General features: G+C 43.4%; 1 protein-coding gene across 7 annotated transcripts in view; it reads right to left on the reverse strand.

Annotated features, from left to right (window-relative positions):
- Positions 1-16,552: 16,552 nt before the first annotated feature.
- The window catches only part of CCDC102A (coiled-coil domain containing 102A), a 102,226-nt gene continuing 95,768 nt past the window's right edge, over positions 16,553-23,010 (reverse strand). For 2 of the 7 annotated variants that reach the window (XM_083164869.1, XM_083164870.1), the window contains one exon: positions 16,553-19,159. In XM_083164869.1, the coding sequence (XP_083020995.1) occupies positions 19,036-19,159 (124 nt within the window). In that variant the 3' untranslated portion in view covers positions 16,553-19,035. The remainder of the gene's footprint in view (positions 19,160-23,010) is intronic. The other 5 variants (XM_083164872.1, XM_083164871.1, XM_083164875.1 and 2 more) reach the window with 5 other exon arrangements.

Raw genomic sequence — 23,010 nt, forward strand, 5'->3', positions numbered from 1 at the left:
GAATGGACAAAGTAGTCCTCTCTCCTCCTATCCTCCTCTTCCCCCTCCACCTGCACCCCTAACCCTGAACAAAGTAGTCCTCTCTCCTCCTATCCTCCTCTTCCCCCTCCACCTGCACCCCAACCCTAACAGCTTTGCACCGTGGGCCATGCCAGGGGCAGAAAGCATGCAGAGTGAATAGGGAATGCACAGGATTGAGGAACCATGGCTCTGGTACAGTGATTGGTTCAGTATGGAGTTCATTGTCCTGGCTGTGCAGACTGTAGGTGATGCTGGGTCGGGTAACTCACTGCAGAATGCTGGATTTTCAGTGGATGATGTTTACCTTTATGTCCTTCTGTGTTCCTCCGATATTTCTTTATGTAGTTGTTCAATGTTTGTTCAACTCTTTCTTTAACTGTTCAGATGGCACCCTTAGTTAATAACACCCTTTGTTAAAACAGCAAGCTGACTTGCTTCTAAACCGACAGAAATACTACCCCAAATTAAGAGCAAGGCCAGACCATTTGCCCACCTGATTGAAATGCTAATTGTACAGAGATCATAAACTAGCCCGATTGGCCAGCCAAAAGGTATGCTAATATTGGCTTGCTTAGAACCTTTCAATATATACATACATCTAACAAATACAATTAGCTATCGATATACATACATTTAAAGCAAAACATGCCAGAAGATAATGCAGAAGCTAGGCTGGGATCTGTAGTGCAGTGAATGTTGATGTTACCAGGGACGTGCAGTCAGGGGAGGCAGGGGAGGCAGTGCATCACCTTTCATAATTGATTTACAAAGATACAAAGATATTTCTACTACATATACAGTGTAAAAAATATCTTATTTGTATTTTTATAATATAAATTATGAGTTGGGACACTGTTGTGACGCTGGAAGGCTGCAGGAGCTGTGCCTCTGGCTGACAATTGCTAACTATCAGCAGCGGGGGGCGGGGCTAATCACGCCCAGAAGAAGAGGCTGCAAAGCCCATTGAAAAACAATGGGGAAGCGGCACCTAGACATCTGCATCAGTGACAGGGACGTGCCTTCAGTCCATATACAAGGCACACCCCTGTCACTGTAACAGATGTGATAGGACAGCGGATCAGGCTGTCACACACTGACAGCCTATATCCGCTGCCAAGGTTGCGGGCAGGGGCGGGTTAAGGAGTTCACCTCGCATAATACAGCTCCATACCATTTGCTGCCACTGTGCGCTGGAGTTGGAGTCCAGGAATCTGCAGCAATCCCTCCCACAACAGTGAAGTCCCCGCTGGCCGGGTCAGACAGACGAGTGAGCCAGCAGCAGCAGCATTAGCACTTGTGCAGAGGTAGGAGAGCTTTCCAAGTCCCAGCCAATAAGATCCACTCTGCCCTGCCTGCTCCTCCTCTCTCCCTTCACTGGCTTTCCCCCCTTCAATCCATGAGCCAGCCTCCAGCAAGCAAAAGCTTTTCAGGTGTGCGAGTCTGTGCCGTTTTGTGTCCTGTGCGGTCCTAGTGTCCTGGATCTTATCACCACCTCAGACTGATAAGCAGCACAGTCTGTCTCCTATTTCTCCCTGCATCCAGTGCCCTAAACACGAAAAGGTCAGCCACTAACCTTTCCCTTATCTATACAACCTCAGCTCATTTCTAGGATCGTCCAGCCATATACTATATAATGATTATTGGGGCTGTGTGTTGGGGCAGAGGGAATGGGTTCCAGAGGGAGCTGCAGTATCTGTAAAGACTTTTCCTGAATCCTTAATGCAGCCATCTCTCACAGATTAGGGGGCCCATTTACTTTGGTCTATCACATCATCTGAATACAAAATACAGTGTATATATAGAAGCAGTCCATTTCATCACTGCTTCTATATAATATATACACTGTATTTTACATACTTAGGGGATTGAATGAAAGCTCTCACAATTGGGCATTGGGGGCGGTAGTGGGGATACTGTCGTTGGAGGTGCTGTATTGGGCTTTGGCGGTGGGACTCGTTCCCATTTCAAAAATGGGGCCACAGAGCCTCACCAGTCTCTCACCTCACCGCACGTCACTGGATGTTACATACATTTAAAGCAAAACATGCCAGAAGATAATGCAGAGGCTAGGCTGGGATCTGTAGTGCAGTGGATGTTGATGTTACATACATTTAAAGCAAAACATGCCAGAAGATAATGCAGAAGCTAGGCTGGGATCTGTAGTGCAGTGGATGTTGATGTTACATACATTTAAAGCAAAATATGCCAGAAGATAATGCAGAGGCTAGGCTGGGATCTGTAGTGCAGTGGATGTTACATACATTTAAAGCAAAACATGCCAGATGATAATGCAGAAGCTGGGCTGGGATCTGTTGTGCAGTGGATGTTGATGTTACATACCTGTTAGATGACAAGAAATAGATGGATTAGTCCAGATTCATGAGGTACTGTATAAAATGGTTTCTTTAACTGTTCAGATGGCACCCTTAGTTAATAACACCCTTTGTTAACAACACCCTTTGTTAAAACAGCAAGCTGACTTGCTTCAGTGGCCTGCTTTACAAGACTTTAGTAGTGCATCTGGATGATATATTGATTTAGTCTTCTGAACTCAATACTCATAGTCAAAATGTAAAGGAAGTCCTATGTAATTTACATAGAAATCATCTCTATTGTAAACAAGTGTGTCTGAGTCATCATCCATACTATTTCTGGGCCAAATATCGGGTACGTCACATCGCGGGCCGAGTAGACAGATTGTTGGGAGGGGCTGGGAACAACCCGGCGGTCCTGGTGCACATCGGCACCAACGAAACAGTTAGTGGTAGGTGAGATGTCCTCAAGAAAGAGTATAGGGAATTAGGTGCGAAATTAAAGGTGAGGACATCTAGGGTAATATTCTGAGAATTATTACCAGTGCCACGCGCTAGCCCAGAGAGGCAAAGGGAGATTAGGGAGGTAAACGTGTGGCTTAAGGACTGGTCTAGGAAGGAGGGATTTGTGTTCATGGAACACTGGGCGGACTTCTTGGTCAGGCGCCATCTTTTTTGTCCTGAATGAGGAGGGGACTCCAGTGCTGGGGGGGAAGGATGGTTAGAGGGTTGGAGGAGATTTTAAACTAGGCGACGGGGAGGTGGGGGTAGCCAAATACTATGGGACCTGTAGTGAGAATAGCAGGATTGGGAGTAAGGATCAATTTGTGGGTGGAGAAGGGAGGGGGGGAGAGCTACAGGCAATGTCCGAGGTACTACCAAGGGTAATATCGTGGGCAATTCCCAGGGTACTTCAGGAATGTTATGTAATAACAGTTACATTACCTTTCCACAGCTCTTAGGTACAGATGATCCTAAAGTATGGGAAGGCATGAATTACATTGGAAGGGGTTTCAAACCTATAAATAAGTTGGGCAGTGGACATTGTGGGGAGGGCAGTATAGAGTATTTTAAAGGGGAGTTGGGCACAAGGAAGTTACTAAGGAATACAAATAAGTCTAGGGGAAAAATAAATATGTTAGGGACACAAATACAAATAAACTGAAATGCTTATTGGCTAATGCAAGAAGCTTAGCAGGAAAAATCGGGGAACTAGAATCTGTGGTCACTAGCGATGATTATGAAATTATTGGTATCACTGAAACATGGTGTTAGGAGTCGCACAACTGGGCATTAAACATGGAGGGATATACACTCTACAGAAAAGACAGGGAAAATAGAAGGGGTGGGTGTGTGTGCCTTTATGTAAATAATAACTTAACATTGTGTGAGAAAGAAATGAGCACAGGTACAGAGGAAAATAACAATGAGGCCGTGTGGGCAGAGATAACCGATAATAACAAAAAATCTAATATTAAAATTTTAATAGGGGTATGCTATAGACCGCTGAATGTGAACGATAGGGATGAATCTCTGCTATTTAACCAAATCAAACAATCATCAGATCAGGGGCAGGTACTAATTATGGGGGATTTTAATTTACCGGATATTGATTGGAATAACGAAACATGTAAAACAGACCAGTTTATCACACAAACAGTAGAAGCTCCAACTCAAAATGAGGCACTATTGGATTTAGTACTAACAAATAACATAGACTTAGGGGGGTATGCAATGTGATTCGAGCTCCCGCAGCCATCTCCCGACGGGGGAGATGGCTGCGGGGCCCTATTCAATGCTGTCTTTCCCGACAGCATTGAACAGGGGTTTTGCGCAGAACGAGCCCGACATCACAAGCTGTCGGGCTCGTTCTGCCGAGAAAAGCCGGAAATAGGCGAGCTCCCGGCCGGAGCTCGTCTATTTCCGTCATCAACTCGCGGCCACGCCCCCTTCTCGTCGCTCGGCGGCCGGGACATTGAATCCCGACTGCCGAGCTCCAGGCGAGCTAACCGAGAACGGGACAGGGGCACGGCTGTCGAGCTATCAGTAGCTAAATCTATTATCGTCTCTCAGACAATGGCAATTTCAACTATACAAAAGAAACTAGAAGAGTTGGAGAACCGGGATCGGAGAAGTAACTTACGCCTGATTGGCCTGTCTGAGTCGATAAAACAAAGAGAACTGATGGACTTCGTATGTGTCCCAGAATCTGGAGCCATATTGATAGAGAGAGTACATCGTATCGGACCTGATAAACAACTGGAAAATCGGAGACCCCGCCCAGTAATCCTTTAATTCCTGAACTGTCAAGATAAAATTATGATACTGGATGCATATAGGAAAAAGAAAGAACTAAAATATCAAGGAGACAAATTGCTCCGTTTTCAAGACTTCTCGATCCAGGTAGCAGCAAAACGAAAAGAGTTCTCTACAATATGCAAGCTCCTTTATGAAAAAGGCACTAAATTCGCCCTTTTATATCCGACAAAATTACAAGTTTTCCAGGATGATAAAACTTACCTATTCGAAACAGCGGCTTCAGCCCAAACCTTTGTGGACTCCGTTTTCAAAGGGCCTGTATCCGTACATAAAGATGGGGATTGAAAAGGATAATGGACTGCAAGCATAAAGCTTGTAAAATTATACACGGTCACAACACTTACTAATGTTTTGGTTAATACCGAGTTTAGAAAATAATCCACTTAAAAGCACAGATATGTATTTGAAACAAGATATACAATGGATATACACATATGTTAGTAGATGTAATATCATAAAATTATATGTTCACAAGATATTATTATATACGTTTAAATTTTGCACTAATATAATGAACGAGGAGGGAACCTGTGAGACCCCCCGCCGGGCTCAAAAAAGTTTAGGAACACAGCAAATCACACTTCACTATGATAATAATGTTTGTAACACTATGAGACTGCAGGCTTATAAAAGCTATTCCCTATATACCTACCCTACACCAGTTAGGTAGAGCAGACGGATTCAAGGGCCCCGCTGTAGGATACCGAAAGCTCAACAGGATAAACTTATATCTTACTATGAATGGGTTAGTGCTTTTTCCCTTTTTCACCCCCATTTCCCCCTTAAAAGTTTCAAGGAAAAGATCTTACTGGTGGGGAGGGAGCTTATCATGGTTATAGTCTGGGAAGATAAGTACTATGTCATCAAAATAGAATAACATGGATACACCCATTAACAATACAAATGTTAAGCGCACTTATATTAAATTTTTAACGTGGAATGTAGAGGGACTGAACACGCCGTTGAAGAGAGTAATCTAAAAGTAAATCTTTGAGATACGAAGTAATAGAAAATTTACAAGACCCAGAAGGTAGATATTTATTCCTAAAAATAAAGATAGAGGCCCCTACAGGCCCCAATACTGAATTTTTCACCAATTTATATGTACAGTTACAAGAATGGGCAGAGGGTCAAATTATATTGGGAGGAGATTTTAACACCACGCAACAGCAACTGTTAGATAAGTCTAACAGTTAGATAAGAGAAACACTCCCCCCCCCCCCCCAGCTTTACAGATGCTGATAAACTCCTTGGAATTACTAGATCTCCCATCCACATCACACATCAACACGAATAGATTACTGGCTCATACCTATGGAGCAGGGAGAATAAGACGATCCAAAATAGAGTCAATAGTTATCTCGGGCCATGCTCCCACATGGTTCGAGTTATCACTTATATCACCAAGCACCCAGTCTTATAACTGGAGATTTCCCACATACCTGACTGAATCCCCTGAGTTCCGCGCAATGTTGAGAAAACATTTTCAAAATTACGCGGAAGATAACATCCAACCTTTGGATAATATAAATTTATTTTGGGCTGCATCCAAGCCAGTAATACGCGGGCATATAATGGCGTATGTCGCAGCAAAAAGAAAATTAGTGCAAAAACAATATATACTGTAGAACTCAGTACGGCCGCATCTGCATCTTATGCAGCAATGCTGAGGGATAACACTCAGGAGACCCGCCAGGCATTCTTAGAAACAAAAGCATTATACGATACTATATGCACAGAAAAAGCCCAATACTATTTAGATTTCCAAAAACACAGGTATTTCCGATGGGGTAACAAAGCGGGGAAGTTATTAGCATCAGTAGCCAGAGGTCGACGACTAACAACACGTATTTTAAATATAAACAAAGAGGGAGGAGGCCAAAGTAAAAAGACAGAGGACATAGCAGATGCTTTTCTCAAATATTATACAAACCTATACTCAGCAGCACCCCAAGATCATCCGACTTTAGGGATAGACTTTTTAAAAAGAGCCGAACTCCCCACTCTAACAGAGCAGGAAAGCGAGGCATTGATAGACCCCATCACGGAATTAGAACTTAAAGCAGTTATAAAGAATCTACCCAAAGGAAAATCTCCAGGACCAGACGGCCTAAGTTCAGAATATTATACGATACTGGCACCAGAATTATTACCACATATGCTTACTTTATTTAATTATATTCTTTCTGGTAATACACCTTTTATAGGGTTTAATCAGGCAAAGATAATTGTGATAATGAAAACAGGGAAAGACCCAAATCAAGTGACCACTTATACGCCTATCTCATTGCTGAATCAAGATCTCAAAATATTAACAACTATTATAGCTCATAGACTACAGCTGATTATGCCAAAATTGATTCACCCTTCACAAACAGGTTTCATTAGAGGTAGGTCCTCAATACAGAATATCAGACAGGTGATAGCGGCCTTGATACAATCAAACTCTTCAGATAAGGGCAAATCCCTACTGGTGAGTTGTGATGCCGACAAGGCCTTCGATCGAGTATCATGGGCACATTTGGTGAGGGTATTCCACATGCAGAGATTAGGAAGGGGATTTATAACCCTTTTCCAGAATCTATACGCTACACCAACAGCCCTTCTGACAATAAATGGCTTAAACACTTCTAGCTTCAAATTGGCCCGAGGGACCAGGCAAGGGTGTCCACTGTCCCCCCTGTTATTTAACCTGACCATCGACCCACTTATCAGATTATTCCATCTCCAAACAGAATGGAACGGGATACAATTTGGATCTGTGGAGTTGAAAGTACCTGTATCGGCATATGCCGATGACCTTCTCTTGTATTTCACGAACCCCGAAAAGGCTTTTCCTGGTATGTTAACATTATTGTCAGAATTTGAGCGCATAGCGGGATTCATGATTAATAAATCAAAAACTAAAGCATTGGCGTTACATAAAGATGCCAAAACAGTATGGTCATATGAATTCCCATTTTTATGGGCAACTCATCACCTCACATATCTAGGACTCACTATAACAGTAAACCCGGCAGATTTATATCAGGCAAATTACCCCCCGTTAATAGCAAAAATTTTAGCAGACCTTCGAGCTTGGCGCTTATTACCTCTATCTTACATCGGAAGATGCCAGCTAATAAAAATGATTTCCTTTCCCCGTCTGTTATACGTTATACAAACATTACCTTTGTTGACCAAAGAGTCGGATATACAGATATTAAAACAAAGCAATTAGCAGATTTATATGGGAAGAAAGAAAACCTTGAATCTCAAGGTTTAAATTAACTCAACAAATATAAGGGGGTATAAATTTGCTGTGTATTAAGAGTTATACTTTAGCAGCAAACCTTAGATATGCAATAGACTGGATACATTCAATGGAAAACTATGTAAATCAAGCTACAGAACAAGCATTTTATCCAGATATACCACTCCCAAGCCTCCTACATATGAGACCGTCAAAATATCCATCAAATGTAGCTAATAACTTGTTACTAGTTGAGACTTGTAAAGACTGGCGGATTGCCTGCTCTAGACTAGGAATATCGTCGTATAACACGCCATTCCAGTCATTATTATATAAGACAGACACTTCAGGATAAAAGGATGATTAAAAATTATAACAAGGCAGGACTACGTCTAGTATACCACATCATGGATGAAAACGGCACAGCCATATTACCATATCAACAGCTAACTGAAAAATACAGTGACATATTGATACCTATGTTTGCATATTTCCAACTGAGAAGCTATGCGGCAGGTGCCCTAGCTAAAATACCAACGATAGAGAAGGCAGGAAGACTGGATGTAATGATAAAAAGTATAAAGGATAAAACAAATAAAACCTCATTAATTTACCCATATATTAGGAAACAAATATCCTTAGAAGGACCAAAAGCCGAGTTTGTGAAATGGTCGGAAGACCTTCCAGACACGTCACCACAAATAATATTGAAAGCGTTTGTACGCTTGAATAAAACTCTGGTCTCAGCTACATATGCAGAGATGCAATATAAATTACTGCATCCGGCATACTATACCCCCAAACGTAGATGGCAGATGGGAATAGCACCGGATACAGCCTGCTTCAAATGCAAGACATTAGAAGACGATATAATGCACTGTATGTGGCAATGTCCAGAGGTTAATGCTTTCTGGCAAGAAACCAGTAGATACATAATGACTAAATATGATATAAATATCTTGCTTACACCAAAATGGGCCCTATGGGACATATATACCCAGGCAAGAGCAAAGTGATTATCATATGGGCAGAGAGTACTCCTGGCAAAAATACTAGCCGCAGCACGTAAAACAATTTTATCCCAATGGGTGACAAGCAACACTCTAAGTATAAACATATTAGAACCGCGTATTGCACACCTATTCCAAATGGACTGGCTAGAAATGACCCTAAACAAGGAGAAGAAAGTAGAGAAATCCTTCTCGATATGGATGCCGTACGTTAAGTCCCTAACCCCAGTAGTAAAAGACTCTTTAAGACAAGCCATACATTTAACGGAATGGTATAACTTAGAAACGATACGTCTAGGAGTACAACCCTTTTAAAACGATCAATAGAGGGAATAAAAGTGGGAGACCGGAGATAAGAACAGAGCAGGGAGCACTGAGAAGGTATAAATCCAAAATGGCATCATAAGACTTACAAAGGAAACACTACAGGTAGCAGGCACAATTGGTAATATACTGGGGGTATGCGAATAGACACTGCGCTCACTGATGCAACCTTGTGGTAGCTGCTGGTCTCCAAGGGAGGGGGGCCACCCTCCAAACAGACCGTATGGGAACAGGGGGTATGGAGACCTGCGCTATTGTACTGCTCTCTGTGAGTGAACTTTGCAGTAATAGTGTGCTGCACCATATAACCTGATGAACCCCTTAGTAAGTGAGGCAAGTTTAAGTGATGAGCTGGATTGCTTAAATCCAACAAGTGGTTGGATTTAAGATAAATCGCTTTATTTGCTGATAATGCAAGAGGGTAGGGGGTGGTGGTGAACCTGGGCTGAGGACAGGGCACAGGAGTTGATGGGCAGTGGGGGCAAAGTCACTATGAGCGGCTTGCGAAAAGTTCCACTGGCGAGGTAGTCGTGGCGCGGGAGGCTGGCGTCCCGTCCTCCACGCGGTGCACGCTTACCTTGCTTCTTAGGACCCTCGGTGTCGGCTCTGTTGCCTGTGTCAGCTGTAGGTCCCCACAGCGTCTCACGGCTCTGGGGCGGCTTGCGGAACAGGACGGCGTCACCGGCGACCTACGACCCAAATCCAGTTTCTATCCCCAGCACATGAGAGGACACCTAATCGACACATTTGAGACAGTAGTCTCACGGGATCTAGAAGACCTCAACATAAAACAACATAGAAAAACTTTAAACCTAACCAAAACAGAATTGACAACACTAAAAGAACTGAAAGAAAATGACACCATTACAATTAAACCAGCTGACAAAGGAGGGGGGGGGGGTTTGTTATACTAAATACAGAGGATTACATTAAGGAAAGTAACAGGATACTTAACGACACAGACACATACCAAACACTACCATCCAACCCAACACATATCTATCACGAAAAAAATTGAAACACCTACTACAGAAAGGAAAAGACCTAGGCATACTCAATGAAAAAGAACACTCCTTCATAGACAACCCCAACCCAGTTATCCCAGTTTTCTACCATCTGCCAAAGATTCATAAAAACACACAACACCCACCAGGATGCCCGATAATATCTGGGATTGGCTCACTCACCTCAAACCTTTCCCAATGCTTAGACAGATTCTTACAAACATGAACGTGAAAACCCAACAATCATACATAAAAGACACTACTGATATTCTGAGAACACTACAAATAATAGAAAGGCAGGACACTTTTTGGTTATGTACAAGTGACATCACTTCCCTTTACTCTGTAATAGGACACGACCAGGGCATAGAAGCAGTGAGACACTACCTAGAACAGGACAATGACATACCATCAGAGCAAACCCACTTCATAACAGACTGCATCAGGTACATATTAGAGCACAATTTCTTTTTTTTCTTTTTTTTTTTTTAATTTGAGTTTTATTTATTCAAGTAAAAAATTTTACATACATTTATATAACATATTGCTATTGACTTTTTTTTTTCGGTTTTGTGACAAGGATAGACAATAAAATATCATCTCCCCCCCCCCCCCCACAAATAACATACAGACTTACATACAATTGGCCCTTAATTACCCAACTATTCATGTTACCCTTAGCTTTCATTTTCCTCTAGGCATGAGGCAAGGCATTAAACAACCCATCTATCTCCCGGAGTGGAGAAGTTTTCTATTTATTATTCCCTATTTTCTTATATATTAGAATAAGATTTATAGGGGCTCAGCGGAAAAGCAGTGTATGTGTAATCACGCATACTGGTTCTAGGCTATATCCCAGATTATTACAAAGAGAAGTCCCTTAACCTATCCTTCTATAGTGATCTATCCTCCGGGCTTGGGCGTGAATTAATACCTTCTCCCATCTCTTTACAATTTATTGATTTAACACACTCTATTAACTACTGTAAACACAATTTCTTTTGGTTTAACGGTATATATTACAAACAGACAACAGGTACCGCCATGGGCACCAGATTCGCCCCGAGTTTTGCAAACCTCTTCATGAGTAAGTGGGAGGAAGAGAACATATGGAGGGGGGGGGGGAACTCGGGATGAATCTGGTGCTCTGGCGCCGTTACATAGATGACATCATCTTCATATGGAGAGGCACAAAGGAAGACCTCGACACATTCAACAATAGCCTGAACAACAATAACAATAACTTAACATTCACACAATGCAGTCAGGAAGCAGCTAACTTCCTAGACATCACCATATTCATACAAGACAGCAGAATCAACACCAGAACATATCAAAAACCTGTAGACGTCAACAGTTATATTTTATCCACAAGCGGACATCATCCCAATTGGCTCACTAGCATCCCCACCAGTCAGTTCCAATGATTACGACGCAACTGCACAAACCTGACAGCCTTTCAAACCCAAGCAAGAGATCTCAGCACACAATTCACAGATAAAGGTTACAACGAAAATAGAGCCCATCAACTCCCCTGCCCTGTCCTCAGCCCAGGTTCACCACCACCCCCTCCCCTCTTGCATTATCAGCAAATAAAGCTATTTATCTTAAATCACACTTGTTACAGCTCATCACTTAAACTTGCTTCACTTACTAAGGGGTTCATCAGGTTATATGGTGCAGCACACTATTACTGCAAAGTTCACTCACAGAGAGCAGTACAATAGCGCAGGTCTCCATACCCCCTGTTCCCACAATTGGTAATATATACTAAATCTTTCACAAAAATAACAGCAATAGGACGATTGAAATGAATTAGAAATAATAAATAGCGAGCTACGTTAGCACTTTGCAGAAAAACGGCACTGAGACACCTAATAAAAATAAAACAAGAAGACACTCTTCATGCACATGAATCTAACTAAGTTATGTGGTATAGTTAAGCTTACCCAGAAACCAAAAGTCACCCCAAAATATTGAATCAAATATTTAATCAGGCACAATCAAGTTGTAAGACTTAATAATAATAAGAACTTGAGTTATGCCATAAAAATTAGGCCCAATCTAGAGGGTAAAGGAAAAGGGGAAACAAAATGAGGGAAAATATAAGTAGAATCCATATTGGTATACACTAGAATAACCAACTGGGGAGAGGGAGGAGGGGGGGAGGGGATGAAGGCATTTACGACGTACTGTATAAATGTTTTTATAAATGTCTGTATAAAGTATGCAAATACCCTGAAAAGAAATTAATAATATGTATGAAATTTGAAAAATGAATAAAGAATATAAAAAAAAAAAAAAAGCCAACAGAATTCTGGCATGTATTAAAAGGGGCATGGAAACTAGGGACTCAAAAGTAATTATGCCACTGTACAAAGCTTTGGTTAGACCACACCTTGATTATGGAGGGCAGTACTGGGATCCGCACTATAAAAAGGACATCATAGAATTCGAAAAAATCCAAAGAAAAGCAACAAAGCAAATTGGAGAATCTAAGTTACGAGGAGAGATTGAGCAATTTGGGACTATTACCACTAGAGAAGAGACGTTTAAGGGGGGACATGTTCAAATATATCAGGGGCCATTATAAGGAACTGTCAAACACCCATTTTACTACTAGAAAGGAAACAAAGACACGAGTTTAGATTAGAAGAAAAAAACTTTTAGTTCCCTTAGAAGAAAAAATTTCTTTACAGTCAGAGCAGTCAAACTTTGGAACGCTCTTCCGGGAGAAGTGGTGTCAGCGGAGACAATAAATAAGTTTAAAATAAGGTTGGATATTGGTTAAACATATCCATGGGTACAAATAAGAATCAAAATCTTTCTTTACATTTTTCAGAACATACTATACACCAAGGGATTTACTTTAAAAAAACAAACAAAAAAAACCTAGGTTGAACTAGATGGACGCAGGTCTTTATTCAGGCCTTTGTACACAAAGAATTATTTATTGAGTGAATACCACTTAAAATTTATATTTTTTAATATTAAAAATTAATGCTCAAAGAACACTTTAAATGCACATTTGTGCATAATGACATGAGTCAATATATGTAAAAAATACAAAATGACATATAAACACACATAAATAAAAATTGTACCAATAAATTGGCTATGTGGCCAGATCTCACGTGGGGGGATGAACCCAAATGGGATTTCAATGTGACCTGCACTATCCACACTGTGATAGTCCCAAAAGATGGATGGAGTCCAAATGATTCGGCAATGTATGATCCGGTGTACCGACCGAGGGAGTGGCCGAGTGTTGGAAGCCTGACCCTCAACCTCGTGTTGATTTGTATCCGATGGACAGGGAATGAGCCGATTACTTTTCCAATGGTTAGGGACACGGTGGTCAGAATAGTAAGCAGGTGATGAATCGAGTGTCTCCCCGAATCTGCAGCAAAACAGTACCACCAATGCGTTTCACTGGGCTGACGCCAGCTTTATCAAGGTGTCCTGCTTGGTGCTCTGGGCTGGTTTTTATACCCAAAGTCCTTTGTGGTTCATTAGCATAAATTATTGGTTCACTCAAACCTTTATTAAAAAACTTCATAAATTTCTAAACATCTAATGGAGACAGACCTAACACATATTTCCACTGTTCATATACAGAAAAAAAATCATATAAATAAGATTAAACATAATTATTTATATATTGTACATACATGATATTACTTCCGGGGTTAAAGGTTGTGCCCTTGAGTATATTAGCATATCTTATGATCACATGTTCTGAAACTGACCAATCAGAGCTTCTTCAATATGAGAAACTGCTATAAGCTTATTTCATCATTTAGGCCATGGGCCTGTGGCCCTCCAGATGTTGTGAAACTACATGTTTCAACATGCATTGCTACATTTTTTCCTGTAAGAGAATGCCAAAACTGTCAGGGCATGCTGGGACATGTAGTTCCACAACATCTGGAGGGCCGCAGGTTGAAGACCTGTGATTTAGGCTATTTACCTTAAATCTGAAGGTAGCACTCCTTCTTGCTGTCATATATTGCCTTTGATTGAATATGCGCTACTATTACAAGTATATTGTCTCATTTAGATGGTTTATTCATTGGAATGCAAATCCGGAAGTGCACCATTCAATTCATTCCCCCAGAACATTTTCTCCAAAACAAAACGTCCTACTCGGACGATGATGCCACAACCGGAAGTGACGTTCCGCACATTGCTGTAGTTTGTGACCGGAAATGACGCTCCTGCTAATTCTTTGTGTACAAACTTTGTTCTTTTCCGTGGGGACTGACCATCCTCACCCCAGCAGCCGCTCCATTAAGTACAGCAACTCTATTTAAGCGCTCTAGAAGGGCAACACTCAGTGCTGACCCTTCAATTTCTTTCTCTTTATTCAGCCTTACCTACTATGTAACTATGTAAATTCTTTCCGGTACTGGGCTGGAGATGGATTCCGAGAAAATTAAAGCCATCATAGATTGGACCCCTCCTACTACTTTGAAAGATATCTGTAGATTTCTTGGATTTGCTAACTATTACGCTCTTTAGACCGAATTGACCTATGAAGGCGCTGATCCATCACACTGGTTTTCCGAATCTACCGCTGTATTCTCCCAGCTCAAACAAGCCTTCATCACACAACCCATTCTTCAACAGCCAGACATTGATCAACCTTTCTATCTAGAGGTTAACCTATTCTCAAAGAGGGGATACGATTTATTCGGTCTCAAAATGTGGAGAATAAAATACTACATCCATATGGATACTTCTCCTCGAGGAATAGCAGGATCTTCTTGAAGGAGCTTGGCATAAGATCACAGTCTTTTCAGATCCCAAAAACCTGTGCTTCATAAGAATAGTTCAGTGTCTGAACTCCCGCCAAGCTCGGTGGGCCATGTTTTTTGAAAGTTTAAATTTTGGTATAGTACAGTATATTTAGTATTCAATTTTAGTATAGTCTTTTGTTCTGGAATGCAAACTGCAAAGCAGATGCACTCTCATGTTCTTTAAATTCTGCTGATGAAGAAAACCCCAAAACTCAGCCGATACTCAATCCACTTTTATTTGTTCAAACCAATCAAGATCAGACCCCACCAGCTGGTAAATATTTGGTTTTGTTAGATTTGTGTAAAAGAACCTTCGAACCTGGGCCCATATCTCACGGTTCGCCAGACACCCTGGAGTACAAAAAACATTGTCATTTCTACAGCGGTCTTATTGGTGGTCAACAATGTGATCTGACATTGGCAGTTTTGTTTCCTCATGCATTACATGTGCTCGCAGATGGTGTAATGGCTAGCATTAATGCCTCACAGCATCATGCGTTCAACGCAGGTCATGCGTTCCATTCCCACTCACTGTGTGGAGTTTCCTCCGGTACTCTGGTTTCCTCCCACAATCCAAAAATATACTGGTAGGTTAACCCTAGAGTGTACGTGTACATGCGGTAGGCAATATAGATTGTAAGCTCCACTGGGGCAGGGACCGATGTGAATGTTCAACTATTTTTTGTAAAAGCACTGCAGAATTTGTGTGCGCTATATAAATAACAGGTAATATAATAAACACAAATATCCACATCAGTCCTCTGCTGGGTCTCTTCATCCACTACTCATGCCAAATCAACCCTGGGCGCACTTCTCCATGGATTTTGTTACAGATTTAACGAACATAGCGTGATTTGAGGAGTGGTTGATCGTTTTTTGCCACTCAAGGCTCTACCATCCACTTCAATATTGACTATTCTCTTTATTTCCATGATAGTTAAACTCCGCGGTTTTACTACTGAGATTGTTTCATATCGGGGGATTCAATTCTTAGCCAAATTCTGGAGATCATTATGTTCTACTTTTCTTCCGCTTACCATCCTCAGACTATTGGCCAGAACAAGTTAACCAGGATTTGGTGTTTCCTGCAGATGTATAGATCATCTTCCTAAGACGACTCAGTGGATTGGTTACCTTGGTAAGTGTGGTAAGTCTACCATGACTGGGTTAGTATTGCGAGGGCCTGCGGCTGCCTGCAGTCCTGCAAATACACCCCCCCCGACATACAGCGTGCACCGTGGGCTGGGGGTGTATTTGCAGATGTTGGGGTTCAGGCTGTGACTGCCCTTGCAAACTATTTAAAATGTATGATTCCCAAATTCTGCATAGTCCCCTAGAAGTCCTGTATGCCATTGGTTTGGGGGTCCAATCAGCATGGTCCTGCATGAGTTCGAAGGTGTTGTGCAGGGAGGATGAGAAGACGGTGTGTAGACCTCCCATGTTACGTGTCGGCAGCCTTAGGAAGGAGAGAGATGAGGTAAGAGAGCAGGTGGTAGTCAAGAGCGTGGACCATGAGGGCTTAGGAATAATGACACAATTATATAACACATTAGTTTATTGCTATAATTCAGTAATACAGCTGCAGTTTCCTATGAGGATACAAGGTATATACAGAACAATATAAAAATATAATATACATATTACAGATGCAGCCAGTCCTGCTGATTATGTGGTCTCACTTGTGAGGGGTTATACAGGGTCTCTGGTACAACGTGTCGGCAGGTCACTGTACAGGGAGATATCAGGGTACACCGTGTCGGCAGCTCTCTGTACAGGGAGATATCAGGGTACACCGTGTTGGCAGGTCACTGTAGAGGGGATATCAAAGTACACCATGTCAGCAGCTCCGTGTACAGGGAGATATCAGGGCACACCGTGTCGGCAGGTTATTGCACAGAGAGATATCAGGGTACACTGTGTTGGCAGCTCTCTGCACAGTTAGATATCAGGCTACACCATGTCAGTAGGTCACTGTACAGAAAGATATTAGTGTATGCTGTGTCGGCAGGTCACTGTACAGGGAGATGTTAGCATATGCCACAGTGGCAGGTCACTGTACAGGTAGATATTAGCGTAAGCCGTGTCAGCAGCTCAGGGAGATATTACCGAATGCCGCGTCGGCAGGTCATTGTACAGGTAGATGTTAATGTATGCTGCATCGGCAGGTCAATGTACAGGGAGATATTAGCATATGCCGTGTCGGCAGCTCAGGGAGATATCAGCGTATGCCACGTTGGCAGGTTATTGTACAGGTAGATGTTAGCGTATGCTGCGTCGGCAGGTCACTGTACAGGGAGATGTTAGCGTATGCTGCGTCGGCAGGTCACTGTACAGGGAGATTGTTAGCGTATGCTGCGTCGGCAGGTCACTGTACAGGTAGATGTTAGCATAGGTTGCCTCGGCAGGTCATTGTACAGGTAGATGTTAGCATATGCTGCGTCGGCAGGTCATTGTACAGGTAGATGTTAGCGTATGTTGCCTTGGCAGGTCACTGTACAGAGAGATGTTAGCGTATGCTGCCTCGGCAGGTCACTGTACAGGGAGATATTAGTGTATTCCACGTCAGCAGGTCATTGTACAGGTAGATATTAGTGTATGCCACGTCGGCAGGTCACTGTACAGGTAGATGTTAGCATATGCTGCGTCAGCGGGTTACTGTACATGGAGATGTTAGACAATGCTGCCTCGGCAGGTCACTCTACAGGGAGATGTTATGATGACACCAGATGAGTGGAGTACAGAGCAATATAATGAGTTGTACATATAGTATATATAATAAATAAATACAGCGCTGTCATAATATAGTGAAAGGTAAATGTGATGGGGGGGATTGGGGCACATGATAAGGAGAGGAGGATTGAATTGGATCAGAAAAGGGCCAGGTACACCCTTTATGTGGCTGTACCACCCATTTACACACCGTTGTAGAACAAGATCACCCTTCATGTTTGTCCCTGACAGCAGCGGCCTCTATCAGTGGGACAATGCGCCTGGCCACACTGCAGACATTGCTCAGGAGCAGGGTGAGGAACGACAGGGTCCGATGGAGCATCAGTGGAGGGTCCAAGCCATGGAGGCCAAACTATGCATCCTGCAGTGGCTGATAATGACATCTTGGTCCCAGACACCACAGGCACTGGTCAGAGCTATTTTAGGGGCACAAGGAGACCTACATGCTATTAGGCAGAAGAATGTAATGTTATGGCAGACTGGTGTATATCACAATGTACAATACAATGGGATAGGATTACATCCTCTAGGGTGCCAGGCAAGAACTGCAGATTAAGGGTGGCAAGACATGCCCGCAGTCTGCTCATGCAGTAATAGTGGGCACAGTTAGGCTGGTTTCACACTGTCCGGCTCCTGCCGGACCGTGAAATCCCGCATGGCTTAAAAGCCGTGCCGTCCCTGCAGTGTGTAATGGACAGCTATGTGTCCATTCACACAGGACGGCCACGGCACGGCTACCGGGTAGCAGCCGGATCTTTCCACTGCAGTGTCCGGCTGCCGTGCCGTGGCCGTCCCGTCCTCACAGGTCAGTGTGTGCTGAGGGCGATGGGGGCCTTTCACACACACCGGTCATTTGGTGTCCGGTTTTAGCTCTCCACCGCCCCCAAACTGACGTCACTTCAGTTTTTACCCTCAAATTTACATAGCACCGGCTCACTGAGCCGGTGCATGTGAAAGACAACTGTCAGGCAAAAAGCCGGACAAAATGTGTCCGGCTTTTTGCCTTCCGGACAAAACCGGAGTAATCTACCGTTATATGGTGCCAGTCTGGAGTGCCCCTGATGTACCGGTTATATGGTGCCAGTCTGGGGTGCCCCTATTGTACCGGTTATATGGTGCCCCTGATGTACCGGTTTTATGGTGCCAGTCGGGAGTGCCCCTGATGTACCGGTTTTATGGTGCCAGTCGGGAGTGCCCCTGATGTACCGGTTATATGGTGCCAGTCTGAGCAACCCATGACTTTTCTGGACTGCGTTCTTCTCTTACACATTGGTGATGCCTAGGTTACGGAACTTGGATCTGGAGATCGTCCTCATCTGGGTCACTTCCCATTTCACCACTGTCATCATTTCCAAACCGTGAGCTCCGCAGCTTTCCAAACAAGGATGGGTTCTGCTGACGGCGTAGCCTGGGGGAGACCAATGGCCAACATTCAGAAATTTCATAGACACAACACACAGAAGCATTCCTCCCTCTGTTGTGGGCATGTGTATTACATATGCTGGCATGTACTGATGGTTATGTCTGACAATGCCATATAAGGGCTTGTTACGACTTGGGAGGTACTGTTAGGGGTTAGTGTATATTTAGGGGTTGAAGGTAATGTATCTGTAATCCAGCAGAGATATGTATGTATGTATGTATGTAGGTAATGTATCCGTAGTAAACCAGTGGAGATAACGAGAGTTGCATGGCTTCTCACCACTATAACCCTGCCTCCATGCTCAGCTACTCAATTTTGTTAGCTAGCCAATAGCAGGAAGCGGAGAAGGAAGAAGACAGACAAGAGCATACCAGTGCACTCACACTTACAGAGAGTGAAGGAAGGCATGACAAAGGTCGTTTAAGTCACATTTTGAATATCGCAAAGGAATACCTCAGGCCTATAAGGGCGGGTTCCCTGTGGGTCCTATGAACCTCGAACAAAGAGTTAACCTAAGGTAGGTCTGCCATAGCTCTTGTTTTCTTCTTCGGGTTTCATGGTCCCCACAGGGTGACATCAGATGTCCAAAACAGTACTTAAGGGAGGGTGCCCGACTGAGGTGTCACAAGAACCCGACGACCAAAGGAAGCATCCTGGGAGGCAAACGTGTCAAATGCATAGAACTTTGTGAAGGTATGAACAGATGACCACATTGCAGCCTTGCACAGTTGTTCAGCGGACGCGCCTTGGCGTGCCCCCCATGATGGACCTACCGATCTGGTAGAATGTGCATGAATAGACAATGGTAAAGGGAGATCAGCTTGCTGTTAAGCCTGCTGAATGACCAATTGTATTCAGCGAGCAACAGTTTGTTTGTTTGCTGGCCAGTCCCTTTTGAGGAAACCGTAGAGCACAAATAATGCCTCCGACTTTCGAACAGAAGGTTGTTGTGCTGAAAGCTGTTGTAGGACTACAAACCAGTGACATCTATCAGTATGAGATCCCCGCCTTCCTGTTTAAATTTCCTTATAATTCTGGGTATCATAGTCACCGGAGGAAAAACATGGAAGATGAAATCTCCATGGAATTGACAAAGCATCCATGAAGATCCCTGGATCGTGACCCGTACACTGAGATTTTGTAGTTCTGACGCGAAAAAAAAAGCACACACACACACAGGCAGCAAATGCAAAAACTCCCTCCTGCTGTAAAAATTTCACAAAAAAGCACAAACCCTCACCCCAAAAATAACACACACACAGCCAGAAAATACAAAAGCACATCAGGAGGACCCCAGCGTTTCAACCAGGAGAGAAAATACCTCTGGGTAGAGTGATCACTCCCCCGGATGAACATCTTGACGACTTAGGAATTTAGTATTCCTGGAATGAATACAGCCGATAACGCCAGAAGGTGATGTTCTGACCAAGTTAGAATTTTGGACACTTCTCGATGGCTGCTGCACTGCGAGTACCCGCTTGGTGATTTATGTAAGCCACTGTTGTGGTGGTGTTGTCTGACAGAATTCGTACCGGTCTGTACACTGCCCAAAGCTCCAGAATGTTGATGGACAGGCGCGCTCTCGAACTGGACCATACGCCTTGCAAGGATCAGGATCCTATTCCTGCTCCCCAGCCTCGTAGGCTGGCATTCGTAGTTAGAAGAATCCATTGGTGAACCAAAATGGACGTCCCTGGTTCAGGTGGGATAGTTGGAGCATCCATTGGAGAGACACTCGAACCTCTGGAGTCAGTGTCATGAACGTGGTTCTGATGGGTTGATGCTGTTTATCCCATTTTTAAAGGATCAGACGTTGTAGAGGAAATGAGTGAAATTGTGCCCACTCAACCATGTCGAACATCGATACCATTAGGCCCAGTATATGCATTGATAGATGGAAGGATACTCTAGGACTTTAAAGGAATAGACGTATTCTCCGTTGTAGAGACTGACATTTGTCTGCTGGTAAAAATAGTCTCTGTGCCTGAGTGTTCAGGAGTGCTCCTAAGTGCAGCATCCGTTGTGACGGTGATAGAGAGGATTTCTCCCAAAAAAGAAGCCAACCGTGCTGCTGAAGAACAGCTATTGTTGTCTGCAGGTGTGCTGATGGAAATTCTTGTGATTTGGACACTAGAAGTAAATCGTCCAGGTAGAGAAACACACTGATGACCTGTTAATGCAAACAGGGCTGACTGCCATGATTTTTGTGAAAGTCCTGGGGGGCAGTGGCCAGGTCGAATGGAAGAGCCTGAAATTGAAAATGGTGGGACAGGATAGCGAACCGGAGAAACTGCTGGTGTAAAGGGAGAATGGGGACATGCAAATAAGTGTCCCGTATGTCCAGGGACACCATGTAATCTCAAGGCTCTATTGCTAGCACTATTGTCCGCAAGGTTTCCTTCCGGAATTTTGGCACTTTGACAAACTTGTTGAGTGCCTTTAAGTTTAGAATGGGCCTGTAAGTCCTGTTTGGTTTCGGAACTAGGAACATGGTAGAGTAAAAACCGATCCCTCTTTGATGTTGTGGGACAGGTATAATCAACTGAGATTGTAACAGGAAGCATAGTATTTGTTTTAACTGTTCTGGTTTTTGCGGATTGGGTGGGAGGCCTGTGCAAAATAACTTTTGTGGGGGGTGTCTTTTCAATGATATTGAATATCCCTATGACACAACTTCTCTCACCCAGCGTCTGCCGTGGTTGTGAGCTACTGTTTTGTAAATTGCAGAAGTCAGCCTCCCATTTGAGGGTCCTCCCATTTGAAGGCTTAACTGGGGGCTGTCTAGTGGCCCAGGCATGTTTGGGCTTAGACTTGGTGGGCTTAGTTGTATTAGAGATGCAAGGGAAAGTTTGACCCCTCGCTTTGCCTTGGGGACGAAAGGACCGAAAAAGAGTAACCTTAGGTCGATGCAGGAGAGCTGATGGAAGACACGTGGTCTTATCAGCCGCCAGGGAGGTTACAATTTTGTTAAGTTCTTCCACAAACAATATATCTCCCCTAAAAGGTAACAGTTCTAGGGTCTTTTTGGTCATCCTTCCAAGGACGTAGCCATAGGGTACGGCGTACGAGTATTGAATTGGCTGAAGACTTAAAGGGGCTAATACACTTTCATCTGACAGTGCCTCCATAATGTATATTGCAGCCTGTTTGATATGAGAAACACAGAGTCTGGCATCCTCCAATGCGTCAGACGGAAACTTATCCTTCAAGACCTGGAGCCATGGCAGAGTAGCTTTTGCGGCCCAGGACGCAGCCACTGTGGGTCTTTGAACCACTCCTGTGAGCGTAAAGATGGTCTTAAGGCATTGTTCCATGTGCCTATCTGTAGGATCCTTTAACGAGGATCCTGTGGTAACGGGGAGTACCAATGGCTTAACCAGTCGGGTTACATGGGAATCTACTGGGGGAGGAGTTTCCCATAATTTACAATCCTCTGGTGGTAAAGGATATCTAGAGGGAAGCATTTTAGAGATTGAGGATTTCTTGCCTAAGGCTTCCCATTGATCAGGGCAGATCGCCATTAAGTGATCAGAGATTTAATAACCTTTTGCTTTTTAAAGACATCTTTAGGTTTTGCTACTGGCATAGGCTCATCAGCGTCTGACAAGAGCACAAGCCTTATTGCATCAAGGGCTGGTACATCTGCTATATCAGTGTACCTCGGGTGCCCCTGACCCTTGTAAAGTGTTCTCCTCCTCCTCCTCCACAGCATAATCATCCACAGTGTTATCACCCTCATCTCCCATTGTATCCTCCTCCTCCACCTCATCATCATCCTCGTCCCCTTCATCTCCAGTTGTGTCCTCATCTAACACTGGGAGTAATGGGGAAGAAGA

Source organism: Crinia signifera, chromosome 11, assembly GCF_055691185.1.
Source record: "Crinia signifera chromosome 11, ASM5569118v1, whole genome shotgun sequence".
Taxonomy (NCBI): domain Eukaryota; kingdom Metazoa; phylum Chordata; class Amphibia; order Anura; family Myobatrachidae; genus Crinia; species Crinia signifera.